At 44.6% G+C, this 23,941-nt stretch overlaps 1 protein-coding gene across 1 annotated transcript in view; it reads right to left on the bottom strand.

The window, feature by feature from the left end:
* Positions 1-1,931: 1,931 nt before the first annotated feature.
* LOC138662597 (myosin-4-like) overlaps positions 1,932-23,941 on the bottom strand; it is a 145,786-nt gene continuing 123,776 nt past the window's right edge. The window contains exons 37-39 of the mRNA XM_069748410.1: positions 22,102-22,197; positions 21,297-21,431; positions 1,932-2,011 (exon numbers count right to left, since the gene is read on the bottom strand). Coding sequence (XP_069604511.1) covers positions 1,994-2,011; positions 21,297-21,431; positions 22,102-22,197 — 249 coding nt within the window. The 3' untranslated portion in view covers positions 1,932-1,993. The remainder of the gene's footprint in view (positions 2,012-21,296; positions 21,432-22,101; positions 22,198-23,941) is intronic.

Genomic DNA, 23,941 nt, shown 5'->3' with positions numbered 1-23,941 from the left:
GCACCAGACCTTAATCCAATTGAGAATTTGTGGTCAGAATTGAAGATTACTGCTCACCAGAGGAAACCATCTAACTTAAATGAGCTGGAGCAGTTTTGCATTGAGAAATTTGCAAAAATGCCAGTGGCAAGATTTGGAAAGCTCATACAGACTTATCCAAAGGGACTTGCAGCTGTAATTGTTGCAAAAGGAAGCTCTAGAAAGTACTGACTTTAGAGGGGTGAATAGTTATGCACACTCCAGTTTTAAGTTATTTTGTCTTATTTGTTTGCTTCATGAACAAAAAAAACCAAATGTTCACAGTTGTAGGCATGGTCTTTACATGAACTGATGCAAACGCTAAAAAAAAACAACGATATGACATTCCAGGTTATGAGGTAGCAAAACACAAAAAATGCCAAGGGAGTGAATGCTTTTGCAAGCCACTGTAAGTCCCTATATACTGTATGATTGCCCCAACAGCTCTCCAATATACAGTATGATGGCAACACAACCACCTCTTTACAGTATGTTGTCCCCATAGCTTACAATATGCAGTGATGTCCCTACAGCTTCATATATACCATGTCCCATAGGTCCTCTATATACCGTATGATGGTCCTAAAAGCTGTCAGTATAGAGTATGATGACCCCATAGGTCTATATACAGTGTGATATCCCCCACAGCTCACTATATACAGTACAATTTCCCTACAGCTTCCGACATACGGTCTAATGGCTCCACAACCCCCTATATACAGTATATGCCCAGAGTCCCCTATATCCAGTATGATGGCCACATGGCCTCCCTAGATACAGTATAATGTTCACACAGCTCACTATATATAATCTAGAAAGGAATATTCACCGCACTCTGAGTCGATATATTCAAGATACTTTATTGATTGGTAAACATCAAAGAAGCATGAACCAGTTAAAACAGATTATCGACAAAATAAAGAAGACGTTTTGACCCGTCCTGGGTCTTTATCACAAGCTCGCATTATATCTGAATTTACTGAAATGCAGCATATGAAGGCATGAGCTTGTTATATAAGGATAAGTTAGAAGGGTCCATCTGTCAGGGGAACAGTAAAGTGTAACGCAGGCACATCCCGTGCCATTGCATTGTGTACCAATTAGTAAAGTATCTTGAATATATCAACTCTGAACGTGTGGTAGATATTCCTTTCTATATACCGGGACTACAACCCACTCCTCCCACATCTCCATTTTATTTCGAGTGCAGACCAACTATTAACTTTGTTCATTATATATAATATGACGGCCCACAGCGCCCTGTGTACAGAATGCTGGCCCCCACAGCATCTATATACAGTATAATGTCCCCATGGTTTCCTATATACAGTATGATGTCCTCACAGCTTCTTGTATACCGTGTGATGGCCCCAAAGGTCCTATATATACAGAATGGTGGTTCCACAACCCCTTATATGCAGTAAGATGGCCTCATGGGTCCCTATATAGAGTTTGATGGCCCCCAACAGCTTTCTGATATACAGTATGATGGCCACAGAGGTCTTCTATGTAGTGCATGATGCCTCCTACAGCTTCCATATATACAGAATAATGTCTGCTATAGCTTGCTATATTCAGTATGATTTCCTCTAAGTCCTTATATGTATTATGATGTCTCCCACAGCTACCTACAGTTGTGCTTTACAGTTGCTTTCTTGGCCTTTTTTTCAGAGAATATGAATGAGAACACTAAAACTTTTTCTCCTCTCATGGTTAGTGATTGGGTGAAGCCATTTATTGTCAAACTACTGTGCTTTCTCTTTTTTTTTCCTCTGTGTCTCACTTTTCTAACAAGTATTGCACCATAAATTATTGAATCAAACAAAAAGGAATAAGACACCCATTCTGTAGACATACACTTATTAAAAATGCAGCTTGAGACAAGAAAAGATTGTAATAATATTTAATTTTCAAATGAGAATTATTGAAGAACACATAGCAGTATTGATAGATTCCAGTATTTGTATAAGGGTGTTCACTCTTTATTTTCTTTCTGTAAAGACAAAAAAAGTTACAAAAGCTCTAAGTACAGCATTGTTGCCATTCTGACTGAGGATACTTGTCCAGGATTTTTTATGCTGTGCTCCTACACTCCCAAACTTTTGGTTTGGTAGGTTAGTTGGCTCTAGTATAACAACAAGAAAACGGAGTAGAAAAATCCCAAACAACATAGTAAAATTTCAATAGCTTTATTAAATGCAAGTATACAAAAATTCTATGATCAAAGAATAAAATTTACAATTATGCACCGTAACAGATTGAAAATAAGGAGAGTACTCCAGCAGTACTGGTGTATATGGGGAGCGGAATATGTGTCCGGGGGCAAGAAAAATGCCAGCAGTCAGGAACCTTTCATACTATCCCATTTAATCAGGGTTGATTCCTGCAACCATCCCCGCTGTCCAGGAATAGTACCTCATGGAGTAAATGCTAATGCATAAATCAATGAGTGCTAACCACTATATGCTTACCCATATGGTAATCGGACCGCTCACTCACTGTGCACCAGGAACCCATTGACGCACGTTTCGCCGCCAAGCTTTTTCAAAAGGGGATGGTGATCGGATGTTCAGATGCCATAATATACACGCTAAACCGGAAATGCCGCTGGGTTCCGGCGCATGCGCACCGGGGTCCGGGCTCCACAACACCAGCGGCCGTCACAGACGTGCGAGCATGGGGCGGAAGTCCGCCGTGTGACGTCATGACATGCGCACACGTCGATTAGCAGACGGCCGCCGGTGGAGTGGAGGAAACCAGACCCAAGGAGCGCACGCGCACCCAAAGCGGCCATTTAAATGAAGGCCACTAGTGGCGGCCATATTGTCAGAGACCTAAATATTAAAATATACTGCCGCGGAAAAAACGGCAGAAATAAATAGATAAAGCACTACTCGTCACCAATCGCAGCAATGCGCTTCAAAAAGTTGTGAACAAAATTACAATAACAACAGGTATTAAGTAGGTGTAAGGTGACAAACCCAGGATGAGAACCTATGTAAATAGGAAAGCCCAAGACGGGCAACTATAATACATAAGAGTGTGCATACGAAGTATAATACAAAATCAACAAAGCAATAAAAAAAGGGGGTATCAAAAAATGATTCCCCAAGAGCAAAAATACTTGTGAATATAAAGATCCAGTGAAAGAATGATGTGCTTAATATATCCACAAAACTTCATCTGTGGTTCTTCAGCAGCGACAAGAAAAGTAGTCTCAAGCAACTTCCGCCAAGCAGCATAGCCGAACTAATTAAAAAAAAAACAACAACAAACAATCAAAATACAATACACATAAAAACGAAACGGGGGCGACCCGTATCAATAAATCGAGAGAGGACAGGATGAAGACTCAGACTCTGAACAATACTACAAAATCCTCAGTTGCCACTACAGGCACTATCAACACAGGCGGAGCAAGACTGGCCGTAATTATAAAAAAGGGGCAAAGCTGATAGATTCATTTAGGCCTTTAGGGGCCATGGTATCAAGGGTGACAATCCACCTACACTCACGCTGTGCCAATAATTGGTTAAGATTGCCACCCCTGATACCACCTTGTATTCTATCAATCCCCCTAATCTTAAGGCCACTGGGATCGGAGTTATGGTACTTTCTAAAGTGCCTTGGCATGGTCTTGAGTAAGGACACATCCAAGGCATCCCTACCAGCCATGATGTCACGTACGTGTTCGCGCGTCCTAATTTTCAGTTCCCTAGACGTGAGACCTACATATATGAGGGAGCAGGGACAGGTGGCATAGTACACCACATGAGTGGTATTACATGAAATAAATTCTCGAATTTTGAATTCCCTGCTCCCATCAGATGTTTTGAAGGTCCCACATCTAAGGATATTAGGACACGCGACACACGAACCACACGGGAAACACCCAACGCGAGGGGAGTAGTTTGTAAAAAAGGGTTTTTGTGCTGCCACATAGTGACTACGCACTAAATTATCCCTAAGATTTCTCCCTCTCCGTTGTGTCACCAGTGGAGCCTGTGGCAACTGGGCCGCTAGAATACTATCAGTCTTCAAAATCAGCCAGTGCTTTGTCAAGATTTCCCGCATCCGATCCCAGTGGCAATTAGAGGTAGATATAAACCTAATTTCAGAATTTATCAAATGACGTGGAACAGGAGGCTCTTGAAGCGTTAGAAGATCTATTAAGAGAACAAGACACCGACGATAGAGGTAAATTTCCTGCCTTTGTTGGATCCAGATCGCTCACTTTCCCCCCCTTGTCCCTATGTCCGCAAGTGGAAATTTTTTGTAGACTTGTTATGGAGGACTTAAAGAAGATCCCGGGGTATAGACGTAACGATAACCTCACAGGCCCACAAAGGCTCCACTGGTGACACAACGGAGAGGGAGAAATCTTAGGGATAATTTAGTGCGTAGTCACTATGTGGCAGCACAAAAACCCTTTTTTACAAACTACTCCCCTCGCGTTGGGTGTTTCCCGTGTGGTTCGTGTGTCGCGTGTCCTAATATCCTTAGATGTGGGACCTTCAAAACATCTGATGGGAGCAGGGAATTCAAAATTCGAGAATTTATTTCATGTAATACCACTCATGTGGTGTACTATGCCACCTGTCCCTGCTCCCTCATATATGTAGGTCTCACGTCTAGGGAACTGAAAATTAGGACGCGCGAACACGTACGTGACATCATGGCTGGTAGGGATGCCTTGGATGTGTCCTTACTCAAGACCATGCCAAGGCACTTTAGAAAGTACCATAACTCCGATCCCAGTGGCCTTAAGATTAGGGGGATTGATAGAATACAGGGTGGTATCAGGGGTGGCAATCTTAACCAATTATTGGCACAGCGTGAGTGTAGGTGGATTGTCACCCTTGATACCATGGCCCCTAAAGGCCTAAATGAATCTATCAGCTTTGCCCCTTTTTTATAATTACGGCCAGTCTTGCTCCGCCTGTGTTGATAGTGCCTGTAGTGGCAACTGAGGATTTTGTAGTATTGTTCAGAGTCTGAGTCTTCATCCTGTCCTCTCTCGATTTATTGATACGGGTCGCCCCCGTTTCGTTTTTATGTGTATTGTATTTTGATTGTTTGTTGTTGTTTTTTTTTTAATTAGTTCGGCTATGCTGCTTGGCGGAAGTTGCTTGAGACTACTTTTCTTGTCGCTGCTGAAGAACCACAGATGAAGTTTTGTGGATATATTAAGCACATCATTCTTTCACTGGATCTTTATATTCACAAGTATTTTTGCTCTTGGGGAATCATTTTTTGATACCCCCTTTTTTTATTGCTTTGTTGATTTTGTATTATACTTCGTATGCACACTCTTATGTATTATAGTTGCCCGTCTTGGGCTTTCCTATTTACATAGGTTCTCATCCTGGGTTTGTCACCTTACACCTACTTAATACCTGTTGTTATTGTAATTTTGTTCACAACTTTTTGAAGCGCATTGCTGCGATTGGTGACGAGTAGTGCTTTATCTATTTATTTCTGCCGTTTTTTCCGCGGCAGTATATTTTAATATTTAGTAGAGTTGAGCGACCTTGACCTTTTTAGAGTCGAGCCGGGTTTTGCGAAACCCGACTATGTCCAAAGTCGGGTCGAGTGAAATCGGCCGATTATGACGTAAAGTCGGGATCGACCGAAACACGAAACCCAATGCAAGTCAATGGGGCAGCATAGTCGGCAGTGAGTGGGGGCCAGGAAAACACCTAGAGTGCCCATTTTAATGTCAAAACCATCCATTCTTCTTAATGAAGCTTGTCAAGCGTAATTTACCTTATAATAATTGGAAGGCATTTGAAATTGGGGGTCATTTGGCTAAAGTTGTGGGGGGTAGGGCTGGTTCAAGTAATTAGTGGGCCCAGGAAATCTGGACCACGTCACGGCAGTGGAGCAGGGAGAGGTAAGTATTTCAACTTTGCAAGTGCTGTGAACCTGAGCAAGCAGGGGGGGCCCACTCGTTGGCATTGGCACTGGCACAGGGCCCCTCAAAGTACAGCGGTGTGTTTGCACGGCGGGGGCGCCTCCCACCGGCAGCAACACTTTTGCGTACTATGAGAGGCCCTGTGCCAGTGACGTCGCCAACTAGTATTCCTCCCCCCACCTGATGAAGGAACCTGCACTTTCATCTGCACCTTCCTCTTTGTCCCCGTGTAAGGTGGTATGGTATGCGGGAAGAGCAACCTGACTTTCAGCAGGGTCACAATGTTGTTGTGTAGCGTGCACGGGGAATGTTGCGTTATGGGTCAATGTACCAGCAGACTCATCTATCACTGGCTGGGCAATGGGCACGATGAAGTGGAAACACAGATATAGGCCCAAAGAAGAAAGTGGGCTAAATGCAGTTCAAAATTGGTAACACAGGAATAACCAGGGGGCATTGCAGTGGAGGACAACTGGAATGAGAGGCTGACACAGAGAGTAGGGCCAAATCAGTAAGTAGTCGAAATGCAGTTCAAAATTGGCAACCGTAGTAAACAGGCGGCACAGCTTTGTTCAGTGGAGGAGAACAGCAAGGAGTGGCAGACACCGATAGTAGGCCCCAAACCAACTAGTACGCCAAATGCAGTTGTTCCATTTAACCACAATTTAATGAGAGCCTGAAGATAGAAGCTCAGGAAAGGCAACCTGGGGAACACCTTGGAGTGTAACACACCATCTCTCTCCACCCCATACCCATTTTGTATGGCCTAATGCAGTGTACTTTTCTACAACTACTAAACGAGAGTCGGAAGACCGAAGCAATGGCAAGGAAACCTGGGGAACACCTTAGAGTGTAACACACCCTCTCTCTACACCCCATACCCAATTTGAAGGTCTAATGCAGTGTAGTTTCCAAGAACTACTAAACGAGAGCCGGAAGATCGAAGCTCAGGAAAGGCAACCTGGGGAACACCTTGGAGTGTAACACACCCTCTCGCTACACCCCATACCCAATTTGAAGGCCTAATGCAGCGTAGTTTCCAACAACTACTAAACGAGAGCCGGAAGATCGAAGCTCAGGAAAGGCAACCTGGGGAACACCTTGGAGTGTAACAAACCCTCTCTCTACACCCCATACCCAATTTGTAGGCCTAATGCAGCGTAGTTTCCGACAACTACTAAACGAGAGCCGGAATATCGAAGCTCAGGAAAGGCAACCTGGGGAACACCTTGGAGTGTAACACACCCTCTCTCTACACCCCATACCCAATTTGTAGGCCTAATGCAGCGTAGTTTCCGACAACTACTAAACGAGAGCCGGAATATCGAAGCTCAGGAAAGGCAACCTGGGGAACACCTTGGAGTGTAACACACCCTCTCTCTACACCCCATACCCAATTTGAAGGCCTAATGCAGTGTAGTTTCCAAGAACTACTAAACGAGAGCCGGAAGATCGAAGCTCAGGAAAGGCAACCTGGGGAACACCTTGGAGTGGAACACACCATCTCTCTACACCCCATACCCAATTTGAAGGCCTAATGCAGCGTAGTATCCAACAACTACTAAACGAGAGCCGGTAGATCGAAGCTCAGGAAAGGCAACCTGGGGAACACCTTGGAGTGTAACACAACGTCTCTCTACACCACGGAAGGGATGATTCTTAGGAAGGAAGGCTGTTGGAAATAAGCATTGCGCGTCCGAGGGTGATTAGATTCTTATTAGGTATATACTCACCCTCGGACGCGCCCTGCTTCTTTATTTGGAATGAATGTTTATTTGCAATGTGGTGTTGACTTTCTCTATTATTTTGGTAATTAATGATTTTATTATTTTCATTATTTTGCATCTTCTCGGCAATAATATAAAGAAGACGCGACAGGACAACACTCGGTGGATGCCATATGTGTGTTTTCAATTTAAAAAACCTTTCAGTTAACTACTTGCAGGAGAAAGTAATTGTAGCTGGTGGCCATTTTTAGTACTGTACCAGATTTTAGCTGTTTGTTTGTTTTTAATGTCAAAATGTCTGCATTTGATATCTCACCAGTATTTTCTTTTTTATAAGCAAAATCCTTTTTTTTTTATTTTATGATGTTGGTTCAAGGGGTACACGGGCAGCAGTAGACAGGTCAGTGGAGGCCTAGTGGAAGGAGGGACCGCAGACAGGCTTCGAAGCCCTAACATAATAAATTGGGCTGCCTGTAGGCAATTTAAAATTGGTTCCAGGGGAACACGGGCAGCAGTAGACAGGTCAGTGGAGGCCTAGAGGAAGGAGGGACCGCAGATGCGCCAATGTTTCCCCCATACCAAATTTGTAGGCCTAATGCAGTGTAGTTTCCAACAACTACTAAACGAGAGCCGGAATTTCGAAGCTCAGGAAAGGCAACCTGGGGAACACCTTGGAGTGTAACACACCCTCTCTCTACACCCCATACCCAATTTGAAGGCCTAATGCAGTGTAGTTTCCAACAACTACTAAACGAGAGCCGGAATATCGAAGCTCAGGAAAGGCAACCTGGGGAACACCTTGGAGTGTAACACACCCTCTCTCTACACCCCATACCCAATTTGAAGGCCTAATGCAGTGTAGTTTCCAAGAACTACTAAACGAGAGCCGGAAGATCGAAGCTCAGGAAAGGCAACCTGGGGAACACCTTGGAGTGTAACACAACGTCTCTCTACACGACGGAAGGGCTGATTCTTAGGAAGGAAGGCTGTTGGAAATAAGCATTGCGCGTCCGAGGGTGATTAGATTCTTATTAGGTATATACTCACCCTCGGACGCGCCCTGCTTCTTTATTTGGAATGAATGTTTATTTGCAATGTGGTGTTGACTTTCTCTATTATTTTGGTAATTAATGATTTTATTATTTTCATTATTTTGCATCTTCTCGGCAATAATATAAAGAAGACGCGACAGGACAACACTCGGTGGATGCCATATGTGTGTTTTCAATTTAAAAAAACTTTCAGTTAACTACTTGCAGGAGAAAGTAATTGTAGCTGGTGGCCATTTTTAGTACTGTACCAGATTTTAGTTGTGTGTTTGTTTTTAATGTTAAAATGTCTGCATTTGATATCTCACCAGTATTTTCTTTTTTATAAGCAAAATACTTATTTTTATATTTTCTGATGTTGGTTCCAGGGGTACACGGCCAGCAGTGCCCTGGTCAGTGTAGTAGTAGTTGAAAGAATGGACCGCAGACAGGCATCGAAGGCCTAAAATAAAAACACATGGCTGTAGGCAATTTTAAATTGGTTCCAGGGGTACACGGACAGCAGTGGTGTGGTCAGTGGAGGCCTAGTGGAAGGAGTGACCGCAGACAGGCATCGAAGGCCTAAAATAATAACACATGGCTGTAGGCAATTTTAAATTGGTTCCAGGGGTACACGGGCAGCAGTGACCTGGTCAGTGTAGTAGTAGTTGAAAGAATGGACCGCAGACAGGCATCGAAGGCCTAAAATAAAAAAATTGGGCTGGCTGTAGGCAATTTTAAATTGGTTCCAGGGGTACACGGACAGCAGTGGTGTGCTCAGTGGAGGCCTAGTGGAAGGAGTGACCGCAGACAGGCATCGAAGGCCTAAAATAATAACACATGGCTGTAGGCAATTTTAAATTGGTTCCAGGGGTACACGGACAGCAGTGGTGTGGTCAGTGGAGGCCTAGTGGAAGGAGTGACCGCAGACAGGCATCGAAGGCCTAAAATAATAACACATGGCTGTAGGCAATTTTAAATTGGTTCCAGGGGTACACGGGCAGCAGTGACCTGGTCAGTGTAGTAGTAGTTGAAAGAATGGACCGCAGACAGGCATCGAAGGCCTAAAATAAAAAAATTGGGCTGGCTGTAGGCAATTTTAAATTGGTTCCAGGGGTACACGGGCAGCAGTGGTGTGGTCAGTGGAGGCCTAGTGGAAGGAGTGACCGCAGACAGGCATCGAAGGCCTAAAATAATAACACATGGCTGTAGGCAATTTTAAATTGGTTCCAGGGGTACACGGGCAGCAGTGACCTGGTCAGTGTAGTAGTAGTTGAAAGAATGGACCGCAGACAGGCATCGAAGGCCTAAAATAAAAAAATTGGGCTGGCTGTAGGCAATTTTAAATTGGTTCCAGGGGTACACGGACAGCAGTGGTGTGCTCAGTGGAGGCCTAGTGGAAGGAGTGACCGCAGACAGGCATCGAAGGCCTAAAATAATAACACATGGCTGTAGGCAATTTTAAATTGGTTCCAGGGGTACACGGACAGCAGTGGTGTGGTCAGTGGAGGCCTAGTGGAAGGAGTGACCGCAGACAGGCATCGAAGGCCTAAAATAATAACACATGGCTGTAGGCAATTTTAAATTGGTTCCAGGGGTACACGGGCAGCAGTGACCTGGTCAGTGTAGTAGTAGTTGAAAGAATGGACCGCAGACAGGCATCGAAGGCCTAAAATAAAAAAATTGGGCTGGCTGTAGGCAATTTTAAATTGGTTCCAGGGGTACACGGACAGCAGTGGTGTGGTCAGTGGAGGCCTAGTGGAAGGAGTGACCGCAGACAGGCATCGAAGGCCTAAAATAATAACACATGGCTGTAGGCAATTTTAAATTGGTTCCAGGGGTACACGGACAGCAGTGGTGTGGTCAGTGGAGGCCTAGTGGAAGGAGTGACCGCAGACAGGCTTCCAAGGCCTAACATAACAAACTTGGGCTGGCTGTAGGCACTTTTAAATTGGTTCCAGGGGTACACGGGCAGCAGTGGTCTGGTCAGTGGAAGTCTAGTGGAAGGAGTGACCGCAGACAGGCTTCCAAGGCCTAACATAACAAACTTGGGCTGGCTGTAGGCACTTTTAAATTGGTTCCAGGGGTACACGGGCAGCAGTGACCTGGTCAGTGTAGTAGTAGTTGAAAGAATGGACCGCAGACAGGCTTCGAAGGCCTAACATAACAAACTTGGGCTGGCTGTAGGCACTTTTAAATTGGTTCCAGGGGTACACGGGCAGCAGTGGTGTGGTCAGTGGAGGCCTAGTGGAAGGAGTGACCGCAGACAGGCTTCCAAGGCCTAACATAACAAACTTGGGCTGGCTGTAGGCACTTTTAAATTGGCTCCAGGGGTACACGGGCAGCAGTGGTCTGGTCAGTGGAAGTCTAGTGGAAGGAGTGACCGCAGACAGGCTTCCAAGGCCTAACATAACAAAATTGGGCTGGCTGTAGGCACTTTAAATTGGTTCCAGGGGTACATGGGCAGCAGTGTATGGTCAGTGGAAGTCTAGTGGAAGGAGTGACGGCAGACAGTCTTCGAAGGCCTAACATAACAAAATTGGGCTGACTGTAGGCACTTTTAAATTGGTTCCAGGGTAACACGGCCAGCAGTGGCCTGGTCAGTGTAGTAGTTGTAGAAAGAAGGGACCGCAGACAGGCTTCGAAGGCCTAACATAACAAAAATGTCAAAACAATGGTATTGTCAGTGCCAGGCATTGAAGGATGTCAGCGCCTAGACTACACATTGGTGAAGCTGTGAGAGATAATTTTGCTAGTGGTAGAGCACTGTTTGAGCTGGGGGGGGGAACTGTCTTGTGGCCGGCGTTACAGGCACAGGGCCCCTCATATTACAACGGTGTGTCTGACGTTGGGTGCGCACCACCACCGCCAGAGACACTTTATTGTACTATGAGGGACCCAGTGGCAGTGCCGTCGACCAAAAGCGGCCACACCCACCTCTTCAGACAAACAGCACTCTCAAGGGTCCAAGCGCAAAGTGGCGATAGCACGGCCCCGTGTGGGGAGTTTGGCCATTTCGTGAGGTGGAAACATGTCGTATGCTGGACAATCAGGTGAAGAAAATTACGAGATTGGAAAAGTCATTCAGAATAGTCCACAGGCAAGACCTTTTCATAGGAAAGCTAGGTGTCAGCCGGGCAGGGTGGGGCAAAAGATTTTGAAATCCAGTTGTGGTTCATTTTAATGAAGGTTAGATCATCTACATTTTGGGTAGCCAGACGAGTCCTTTTTTCTGTTAGTATTGAACCTGCAGCACTGAATACTCTTTCTGATAGGACACTAGCTGCCGGGCAAGCAAGCTCCTGCAATGCATATTCTGCCAATTCTGGCCAGGTGTCTAATTTGGATGCCCAGTAATCAAATGGGAATGACGGTTGAGGGAGAACGTCGATAAGGGATGAAAAATAGTTTGTAACCATACTGGACAAATGTTGTCTCCTGTCACTTTGAATTGATGCTGCAGTACCTGTCCTGTCTGCGGTCATAGAAAAATCACTCCACAACCTGGTCAGAAAACCCCTCTGGCCAACGCCACTTCTGATTTCTGCCCCTCTAACACCTCTGGTCTGCTGGCCCCTGGAGCTCGTGTGAGAACGATCACGGGCGCTGTGTGCAGGGAATGCCAGAAGCAAACGGTCAACAAGAGTTGATTGTTTTGTTGCTAATATTAGTTCCAAGTTCTCATGTGGCATAATATTTTGCAATTTGCCTTTATAGCGAGGATCAAGGAGGCAGGCCAACCAGTAATCGTCATCGTTCATCATTTTTGTAATGCGTGTGTCCCTTTTGAGGATACGCAAGGCATAATCCGCCATGTGGGCCAAAGTTCCCGTTGTCAAATCTGCGGTTGTGCTTGGTTGAGGGGCAGTTGCAGGCAAATCTACGTCACTTGTGTCCCTCAAAAAACCAGAACCCGGCCTTGCCACGCCACCAATTTCCCGTGCCCCCGGGAAAGCTTCCTCATTAAAAATATACTCATCCCCATCATCCTCCTCATCCTCCACCTCCTCTTCGCCCGGTACCTCGTCATGTACACTGCCCTGACCAGACAATCGCTGACTGTCATCAAGGCTTTCCTCTTCCTCTGGTGCAGACGCCTGATCCTTTATGTGCGTCAAACTTTGCATCAGCAGACGCATTAGGGGGATGCTCATGCTTATTATGGCGTTGTCTGCACTAACCAGCCGTGTGCATTCCTCAAAACACTGAAGGACTTGACACATGTCTTGAATCTTCGACCACTGCACACCTGACAACTCCATGTCTGCCATCCTACTGCCTGCCCGTGTATGTGTATCCTCCCACAAAAACATAACAGCCCGCCTCTGTTCGCACAGTCTCTGAAGCATGTGCAGTGTTGAGTTCCACCTTGTTGCAACGTCTATGATTAGGCGATGCTGGGGAAGGTTCAAAGAACGCTGATAGGTCTGCATACGGCTGGAGTGTACAGGCGAACGGCGGATATGTGCGCAAAGTCCACGCACTTTGAGGAGCAGGTCGGATAACCCCGGATAACTTTTCAGGAAGCACTGCACCACCAGGTTTAAGGTGTGAGCCAGGCAAGGAATGTGTTTCAGTTGGGAAAGGGAGATGGCAGCCATGAAATTCCTTCCGTTATCACTCACTACCTTGCCTGCCTCAAGATCTACAGTGCCCAGCCACGACTGCGTTTCTTGCTGCAAGAACTCGGACAGAACTTCCGCGGTGTGTCTATTGTCGCCCAAACACTTCATAGCCAATACAGCCTGCTGACGTATGCCAGTAGCTGCCCCATAATGGGAGACCTGGTGTGCAACAGTGGCAGGTGCGGATGGAGTGTTTGTGCGACTGCGGTCTGTGGACGAGCTCTTGCTTCTGCAGGAGGACGAGGAGGAGGAGGAGGAGGGGGTGCGAACGGCTACAGACAACTGTTTACTAGACCGTGGGCTAGGCAGAACTGTCCCAAACTTGCTGTCCCCTGTGGACCCTGAATCCACCACATTTACCCAGTGTGCCGTGATGGACACGTAACGTCCCTGGCCATGCCTACTGGTCCATGCATCTGTTGTCAGGTGCACCTTTGTGCTCACAGATTGCCTGAGTGCATGGACGATGCGCTCTTTAACATGCTGGTGGAGGGCTGGGATGGCTTTTCTGGAAAAAAAGTGTCGACTGGGTAGCTCGTAGCGTGGTACAGCGTAGTCCATCAGGTCTTTGAAAGCTTCGCTTTCAACTAACCGGTAGGGCATCATCTCTAACGAGATTAGTCTAGCTATGTGGGCGTTCAAACCCTGTGTACGCGGATGCGAGGCTAAGTATTTCCTTTTTCTAACCATAGTCTCATGTAGGGTGAGCTGGACTGGAGAGCTGGAGATCGTGGAACTAGCGGGGGTGCCGGTGGACATGGCAGACTGAGAGACGGTGGGAGATGGTATTGTTGCCGCCGGTGCCCTAGATGCAGTGTTTCCTACTACGAAACTGGTGATTCCCTGACCCTGACTGCTTTGGCCTGGCAAAGATACCTGCACAGATACAGCAGGTGGTGCGCTAAATGGTGGTCCTACACTGCCGGAAGGGATGTTGCGTTGATGACTAGCTTCATTGGCCGAGGGTGCAACAACCTTAAGGGACGTTTGGTAGTTAGTCCAAGCTTTCAAATGCATGGTGGTTAAATGTCTATGCATGCAACTAGTATTGAGACTTTTCAGATTCTGACCTCTGCTTAAGGAAGTAGAACATTTTTGACAGATGACTTTGCGCTGATCAATTGGATGTTGTTTAAAAAAATGCCAGACTGCACTCTTTCTAGCATCGGATACCTTTTCAGGCATTGCAGACTGAGCTTTAACCGGATGGCCACGCTGTCCTCCACCAGGTTTTGGCTTTGCCACGCGTTTTGGGCAAGATACGGGCCCGGCAGATGGATCCTGTGGCGATGTTGATGCCTGCTGCGGCCCCTCCTCCTCCTCTGCTTCAGAACTGCTGCCGCCTGCACCCTGTTCCCCCAATGGCTGCCAATCGGGGTCAAGAACTGGGTCATCTAATAACTCTTCTTGTACCTCCTGCGCAACTTCGTCTGTGTCACCGTGTCGTTCGGTGGTATAGCGTTCGTGATGGGGCAACATAGTCTCATCAGGGTCTGATTCTTGATCAGCACCCTGCGAGGGCAATGTTGTGGTCTGAGTCAAAGGACCAGCATAGTAGTCTGGCTGTGGCTGTGCGTCAGTGCACTCCATGTCAGATTCAATTTGTAATGGGCATGGACTGTTAACTGCTTCACTTTCTAAGCCAGGGACGGTATGTGTAAAGAGCTCCATGGAGTAACCCGTTGTGTCGCCTGCTGCATTCTTCTCTGTTGTTGTTTTTGCTGAAGAGGACAAGGAAGTGACTTGTCCCTGACCGTGAACATCCACTAACGACGCGCTGCTTTTACTTTTACCAGTTTCACGAGATGAGGCAAAAGAGCTAGAGGCTGAGTCAGCAAGATAAGCCAAAACTTGCTCTTGCTGCTCCGGCTTTAAAAGCGGTTTTCCTAATCCCAGAAAAGGGAGCGTTCGAGGCCTTGTGTAGCCGGACGACGAACCTGGCTCCACAGCTCCAGACTTAGGTGCAATATTTTTTCCCCCACGACCACCTGATGCTCCACCACTACCACTACCCTCATTACCAGCTGACAATGAACGCCCCCGGCCACGACCTCTTCCACTAGACTTCCTCATTGTTTTAAAAACGTAACCAAACTAACGTTATTTGTTGCAGTCACACAACTTACACGGTGAGCTATAACTTCAGTATGATTTAGCTACCCCTTTACAGGTTGGTGAGACCACAGCGAAAATCAGGCCCAATGTTACACACTCTTTTTTTGGTGGCTGCAAATTAGAGAGATGCCCCACACGCAGGACTGTCACTGAAGCACAAATGTTAATATTAATGTCACACTATTATTTTTTTTTTATTTTTATTTTTTTCAGGAACACTTTAGAAACCCCCCCAAAAAAAAAAAAAAGATTTTTGCAGGGAGAATTTAGAAAACAAATGTAACAAACTATATGCTTTCTATGGGCCACTGAGTGAGAGATGACGCACACAGGAATCAGGAGTGGCACACAAGCCCAGAGGCCAATATTTTTCTACCAATGATTGATGGAGTTATTTTCTCTGGTAGATTTTGGAACCCAAATCAAGGAAAAAAAATGTAGGCTTTCTATGGACCACAATTGGAGAGAGAGAGAGATGGCACACCCAGGAGTCAAGACTGGCACACAAGCAGAAAGGCCAATATTAATCTCCCACTGTTTTTTTTTTTTTTTTTTTTTTTTTCAGGGAGACTTTAGAAAAAAAAATAATAAAAAAAATATGATTTTATCAGGAAGAATTTAGAAACCAAATAAAATAAAATGATTTTTTCAGGGAGAATTTATAAAACAAATAAAAACAAAAATAGGCGTTCTATGGCCCACTGACTGAGAGATGACGCACACAGGAGTCAGGAGTGGCACACAAACCCAGAGGCCAATATTTTTCTACCAATGATTGATGTAGTTATTTTCTCTGGTAGATTTTAGAACCCAAATCAAGGAAAAAAAATATAGGCTTTCTATGGACCACAATTGGAGAGAGAGAGAGAGAGAGAGAGAGAGAGAGAGAGAGAGATGGCACACCCAGGAGTCAAGACTGGCACACAAGCAGAAAGGCCAATATTAATCTCCCACTGTTTTTTTTGGTTGTTTTTTTTTTTTTTTTTTCAGGGAGACTTTAGAAAAAAAAATAATAAAAAAAATATGATTTTATCAGGAAGAATTTAGAAACCAAATAAAATAAAATGATTTTTTCTGGGAGAATTTATAAAACAAATAAAACCAAAAATAGGCGTTCTATGGCCCACTGACTGAGAGATGACGCACCCAGGAGTCAAGACTGGCACACAAGCAGAAAGGCCAATATTAATCTCCCACTGTTTTTTTTTTTTTTTTTCAGGGAGACTTTAGAAAAAAAAATAATAAAAAAAATGTGATTTTATCAGGAAGAATTTAGAAACCAAATAAAATAAAATGATTTTTTCAGGGAGAATTTAGAAAACAAATAAAACCAAAAATAGGCGTTCTATGGCCCACTGACTGAGAGATGACGCACCCAGGAGTCAAGACTGGCACACAAGCAGAAAGGCCAATATTAATCTCCCACTGTTTTTTTTTTTTTTTTTCAGGGAGACTTTAGAAAAAAAAATAATAAAAAAAATGTGATTTTATCAGGAAGAATTTAGAAACCAAATAAAATAAAATGATTTTTTTCTGGGAGAATTTATAAAACAAATAAAACCAAAAATAGGCGTTCTATGGCCCACTGACTGAGAGATGACGCACCCAGGAGTCAAGACTGGCACACAAGCAGAAAGGCCAATATTAATCTCCCACTGTTTTTTTTTTTTTTTTTTCAGGGAGACTTTAGAAAAAAAAATAATAAAAAAAATGTGATTTTATCAGGAAGAATTTAGAAACCAAATAAAATAAAATGATTTTTTCAGGGAGAATTTAGAAAACAAATAAAACCAAAAATAGGCGTTCTATGGCCCACTGACTGAGAGAGAGAGAGAGAGAGATGGAACGCTTAGTACTGGCACACAAGCCCAAAGGGCAATATTAATCTCCCTTTTTTTTTCCAGGGAGAATTTCTAAAACCCAAAAAAAAAAAAAAATAGGCTTTCTATGGCCCACTATTTGTGAGAGAGATGGGACGCTCAGGACTGGCACAGATGGCACGCTCAGGACTGGCACAGAAGCCCAGAGGCCAATATTAATCTCCCTTTTTTTCTGGTAGAATTTATAAAACCAAAAAAAAATTTAAATAGGCTTTCTATGGCCCACTATTTGTGAGAGAGATGGCACGCTCAGGACTGGCACAGATGGCACGCTCACAACTGGCACACAAGCCCAGAGGCCAATATTAATCTCCCTTTTTTCAGGGAAAATTTATAAAACAAAAAAAAAAAATAAATAGGCTTTCTATGGCCCACTATTTGTGAGAGAGATGGCACGCTCAGGGCTGGCACAGATGGCACGCTCAGGACTGGCACACAAGCCCAGAGGCCAATATTAATCTCCCTTTTTTTCAGGGAGAATTTATAAAACCCCCAAAAAAAATAAAATAGGCTTTCTATGGCCCACTATTTGTGAGAGAGATGGGACGCTCAGGACTGGCACAGATGGCACGCTCAGGACTGGCACAGAAGCCCAGAGGCCAATATTAATCTCCCTTTTTTTCTGGGAGAATTTATAAAACCAAAAAAAAATTTAAATAGGCTTTCTATGGCCCACTATTTGTGAGAGAGATGGCACGCTCAGGACTGGCACAGATGGCACGCTCACAACTGGCACACAAGCCCAGAGGCCAATATTAATCTCCCTTTTTTCAGGGAAAATTTATAAAACAAAAAAAAAAATTAAATAGGCTTTCTATGGCCCACTATTTGTGAGAGAGATGGCACGCTCAGGGCTGGCACAGATGGCACGCTCAGGACTGGCACACAAGCCCAGAGGCCAATATTAATCTCCCTTTTTTCAGGGAAAATTTATAAAACAAAAAAAAAAATTAAATAGGCTTTCTATGGCCCACTATTTGTGAGAGAGATGGCACGCTCAGGGCTGGCACAGATGGCACGCTCAGGACTGGCACACAAGCCCAGAGGCCAATATTAATCTCCCTTTTTTTCAGGGAGAATTTATAAAACCAAAAAAAAAAATAAATAGGCTTTCTATGGCCCACTATTTGTGAGAGAGATGGCACGCTCAGGGCTGGCACAGATGGCACGCTCAGGACTGGCACACAAGCCCAGAGGCCAATATTAATCTCCCTTTTTTTCAGGGAGAATTTATAAAACCCCAAAAAAAATAAAATAGGCTTTCTATGGCCCACTATTTGTGAGAGAGATGGCACACTCAGGACTGGCACACAAGCCCAAAGGCCAATATTAATCTCCCACTGTATTTTTATCAGGGAGAATTTATACACCCCACAAAAAAAAATACAGAAAAATGAAAAGGCTTTCTATGGCCCACTATGTGAGAGAGATGGCACACACAGGGATGGCACTCTAGCAGAAATGCCAAATTGCCAATCTTAATCTCCCACCAAAAAAAAAACAAAAAAAAAAACAGGGAATGTCCTACAATTACTATCTCCCTGCCTGCAGTAATCTCAGCCAGGTATGGCAGGCAGCTACTATCTCCCTGCCTGCAGTAATCTCAGCCAGGTATGGCAGGCAGCAATAAGGAGTGGACTGATGCACAAATGAAATAAAAAGTGTGGACAAACAAAAAAGATAGCTGTGCAGAAAGGAAGGAACAAGAGGATTTGTGCTTTGAAAAAAGCAGTTGGTTTGCACAGCGGCGTACACACAGCAATGCAGCTATCAGGGAGCCTTCTAGGGCAGCCCAATGAGCTACAGCGCTGAGGGGAAAAAAAAAAAAAAAAAAACTTCCACTGTCCCTGCACACCGAGGGTGGTGTTGGACAGTGCAAATCGCTGCAGCACAAGCGGTTTTGTGGTTAATGGACCCTGCCTAACGCTATCCCTGCTTCTGACAAAGCGGCAGCAACCTCTCCCTAAGCTCAGATCAGCAGCAGTAAGATGGCGGTCGGCGGGAACGCCTCTTTATAGCCCCTGTGACGTCGCAGACAGCAAGCCAATCACTGCAATGCCCTTCTCTAAGATGGTGGGGACCAGGACCTATGTCATCACGCTGCCCACACTCTGCGTTTACCTTCATTGGCTGAGAAATGGCGCTTTTCGCGTCATTGAAACGCGACTTTGGCGCGAAAGTCGCGTACCGCATGGCCGACCCCGCACAGGGGTCGGATCGGGTTTCATGAAACCCCGACTTAGCCAAAAGTCGGCGACTTTTGAAAATGTTCGACCCGTTTCGCTCAACCCTAATATTTAGGTCTCTGACAATATGGCCGCCACTAGTGGCCTTCATTTAAATGGCCGCTTTGGGTGCGCGTGCGCTCCTTGGGTCTGGTTTCCTCCACTCCACCGGCGGCCGTCTGCTAATCGACGTGTGCGCATGTCATGACGTCACACGGCGGACTTCCGCCCCATGCTCGCACGTCTGTGACGGCCGCTGGTGTTGTGGAGCCCGGACCCCGGTGCGCATGCGCCGGAACCCAGCGGCATTTCCGGTTTAGCGTGTATATTATGGCATCTGAACATCCGATCACCATCCCCTTTTGAAAAAGCTTGGCGGCGAAACGTGCGTCAAGGGGTTCCTGGTGCACAGTGGGTGAGCGGTCCGATTACCATATGGGTAAGCATATAGTGGTTAGCACTCATTGATTTATGCATTAGCATTTACTCCATGAGGTACTATTCCTGGACAGCGGGGATGGTTGCAGGAATCAACCCTGATTAAATGGGATAGTATGAAAGGTTCCTGACTGCTGGCATTTTTCTTGCCCCCGGACACATATTCCGCTCCCCATATACACCAGTACTGCTGGAGTACTCTCCTTATTTTCAATCTGTTACGGTGCATAATTGTAAATTTTATTCTTTGATCATAGAATTTTTGTATACTTGCATTTAATAAAGCTATTGAAATTTTACTATGTTGTTTGGGATTTTTCTACTCCGTTTTCTTGTTGTTATACGTGATTGTTGGAGTAGCCCTGGTAAACCAGTGTATCTGGTTAATATAAGTGGGAGAGCTTTACTATATTACTCTCAGCCCCATAATATACATGTGCTTCGTGATTCTTTGTTTGATAGTTGGCTCTAGTGTTTGCCTCTTTGAGATAGGTAAAGGTACCTTCACACTGAACGATATCGCTAGCGATCCGTGACGTTGCAGCGTCCTGGCTAGCGATATCGTTCAGTTTGACAGGCAGCAGCGATCAGGATCCTGCTGTGCCATCGTTGGTCGGAGCAGAAAGTCCAGAACTTTATTTTGTCGCAGGACTCCCGCAGACATCGCTGAATCGGCGTGTGTGACGCCGATTCAGCCATGTCTTCACTGGTAACCAGGGTAAACATCGGGTTAATAAGCGCAGGGCCGCGCTTAGTAACCCGATGTTTACCCTGGTTACCAGCGTAAACGTAAAAAAAAAAACACTACATACTTACATTCCGGTGTCTGTCCTCCGGCGCTGTGCTTCTCTGCACTGTGAGAGCCGGCCAGCCGGAAAGCAGAACACAGCGGTGACGTCACCGCTCTGCTTTCCGGCTGGCGCTCACAGTCAGTGCAGAGAAGCACAGCGCCGGGGGACAGACACCGGAATGTAAGTATGTAGTGGTTTTTTTTTTACGTTTACGCTGGTAACCAGGGTAAACATCGGGTTACTAAGCGCGGCCCTGCGCTTAGTAACCCGATGTTTACCCTGGTTACCCAGGGACCGGCATCGTTGGTCGCTGGAGAGCTGTCTGTGTGACAGCTCTCCAGCGACCACACAGCGACGCTGCAGCGATCGGGATCGTTGTCTAGATCGCTGCAGCGTCGCTAAATGTGACGGTACCTTTAGTATATTGTTAGCACCCCCATGGGGAGTAGAATTAATCTGAAAGATGCTATCAATACAAACAAAATATACAATGTAGATTCACATGGCAGATAAAACGATGTTGTCATTGTCTTACCTTCCCACCAACATCACGGCTCTTGGCCCTCAGCTTATTCACTTGGGACTCGGCAATGTCAGCTCTTTCTTCCGCCTCTTCAAGCTCATGTTGAGCTTTCCTAAAGCGACTCAGAAGAGCATTTGCTTGTTCTTCCTGAACAAACATTGAGAATAAGTTGTTATAATGACCCTTAGGCTTTGTCCAAAAATTAAGAGACCACCACATAAATACCCTGTCATGGACAGCCCAATCTCCAGACCTGAACCCCATTGAAAACCTCTGGAATGTAATCAAGAGGATGATGGATAGTCACAAGCCATCAAACAAAGAAGAACTGCTTACATTTTTGCACCAGAAACAGTGTGAAAGACTGGTGGAAAGCATGCCAAGACATTAAACATTAGTATTGTTGTTTCTAAATGATTATGTTTTCTTTGCATTATTTGAGGTCTGAAAGCAATATTTTTGTTTGTTTTTTAATTTTTACCATTTCTCCTTTCCAGAAAAAGTATACAAAATGTATTGCTTGGAAATTCGGAGACATGTTGTCAGAAGTTTATAGAATAAATGAACAATTTAAATTGTACTCAAAACTATACCTATAAAGAGAAAAATCAGACAAACTGAACATTTTGTAGTGGTCTCTTAATTTTTGCTAGAGCTGTCTATAGAAGAGGCCTACCCCAAAGTGCTGAAATCAAAGCTGAAAAAAATACTTTTGCATAAGCTAATGACTAGAGTATTATTTTTCCTTCTCTTTTCAGTCACATTCACTCAACCTTCATTAACAAGGACTAATATATTTACAAGGATGTTAACTTACAGATTCTTCAACCTGTTTCTTATAGGCTTTAACTTTTAACTGTAACTTGTCGACCAAGTCTTGTAGTCTCAGATTATTCTTTCTGTCTTCTTCAGTCTGGGTGAATAATAGTAATGCATAAAAGTAATATTCAGATAGATTAATAGGTTAGTTAATTAACGTGGACCAAATACTTGAGGCATCTGAATAAAAAGGGTATCTCTTTGCTGTTAGAGCAATTTATAGGGACTCGGTGTCCAGGCTGTACATAAATAATGTCTTATCATTACCCTTTGAGATTCGGCCTGGTACACGTCAGGGTTGTCCCACTGTCTCCCCTGTTATTCAATTTAGCTCTTGATCCACTCCTAAGAACCCTCCAAGATCTGACAGTGTTTGAGGGCATACAGGTTGGGACCACCTCAGTTAAAATCTCAGCTTTTGCTGATGACATTCTTTTGTTTATCGCCAATCCCGTCCAAGCAGTTCCAGCTATTATGTAGATGTTGGGGGAATTTGGTAAATGTTCGGGTTTCAAAATCAATTACAATAAATCTGAGGCTTTGGCACTCTTCAGATCGGGGAGGTTGTCTGACCCTATGTTTCCATTTCACTGGAGCCAGGAATCTATTAAATATTTAGGCATGCAACTTCCTGCAGATCCTTCAATTCTATATAGGATCAGTTATAGACCACTAATATAATCACTGATCAATCTCTTAAATTCCTGGAAACATTTCACACTATCTTTCTTAGGTTGATGCCATCTTATCAAAATGGTAGCGTTTCCTAAACGAATGTATGTTTTTCAGACCCTTCCTCTATTAATATCTCAGGCAGATCTAAAATTTTTAAATACAGCCTTTTGGAAATTTGTGCGAGGCGATACAAGTAGGACACGAATAGGGCTGTCAAAATTACAAGCATCAAGGGCAGAGGGTGAGATTAATTTCCCAGACATAAATAGATATAATTTGGCAGCGAATCTTAGGTACACTATAGACTGGATACGGGGGATTTCACATTTCGTAAGTTTGGAACAACAACTTTGCCCACATATCTCATTGACTGCTATGTTACACCTAAGCACGAGGAACTCCCTGCCGAAATCCAAGAACACCCAACACTGTGGCAAGCAATAATGACTTGGAAGCGGTGTAGGAAGATTTGTAAATTACCTTCCAAGTTATCTCCATTTGAACCTTTTTTCGGTAATCATAGTTTTTTAAACAGTACTCCACCTTGTATTATAAAACCCTTGCAGACCAAGGTTGCACTCTAGTAATTGATCTGCTGGATATTAGTTTCTCCATGCTTTCTTTTGAAGTAGCATCTCAACGCTTCCCATTATTTGTTAATAACCCCTTTCTCTTCCGTCAGGCACGTAGTCTAGTTCAAAAATGCTTACCGAGTGGGGTTACAGGGGCTAGGGGGAACATTTTGGATGGTTTTCTTAGAAATGCCAGACTACAGGTAGCTTCTACCAGTAGCATGTATCTCATGCTTTGCAGAACTTGGTCATGGGAAGGAAAAAACATGGGACCAACAAGATGGTCAAAAGATATTTTGGGCCTATAGGCTAGTGAATTTTTGGATGCCACAGTAACAAAAAGGAAATTTATATCATACAGCAGCTACACTGATATGGCACTATTGCTTCTGCATAGAGCTTACATCACCCCATATGTCCAATCTAAAATGTCTCCCTCAACTTCTTATTCATGCTCTAAATGCAAAACATGAAATACTGATTTATTTAATCACTTGTGGGGTTGCTCAAGAGTACGGGGACTTTGGGGAACCATACACACGTAGCTACAGGAGATGTGTGGGATCTCCTTCCCACTTATACCGCTCATTA

This window comes from Ranitomeya imitator, chromosome 2 (genome assembly GCF_032444005.1).
Source record: "Ranitomeya imitator isolate aRanImi1 chromosome 2, aRanImi1.pri, whole genome shotgun sequence".
Classification (NCBI taxonomy): Eukaryota; Metazoa; Chordata; class Amphibia; order Anura; family Dendrobatidae; genus Ranitomeya; species Ranitomeya imitator.
The sequence above is the reverse complement of the archived record's forward strand: the minus strand, read 5'-3'. Positions and strand labels throughout refer to the sequence as shown.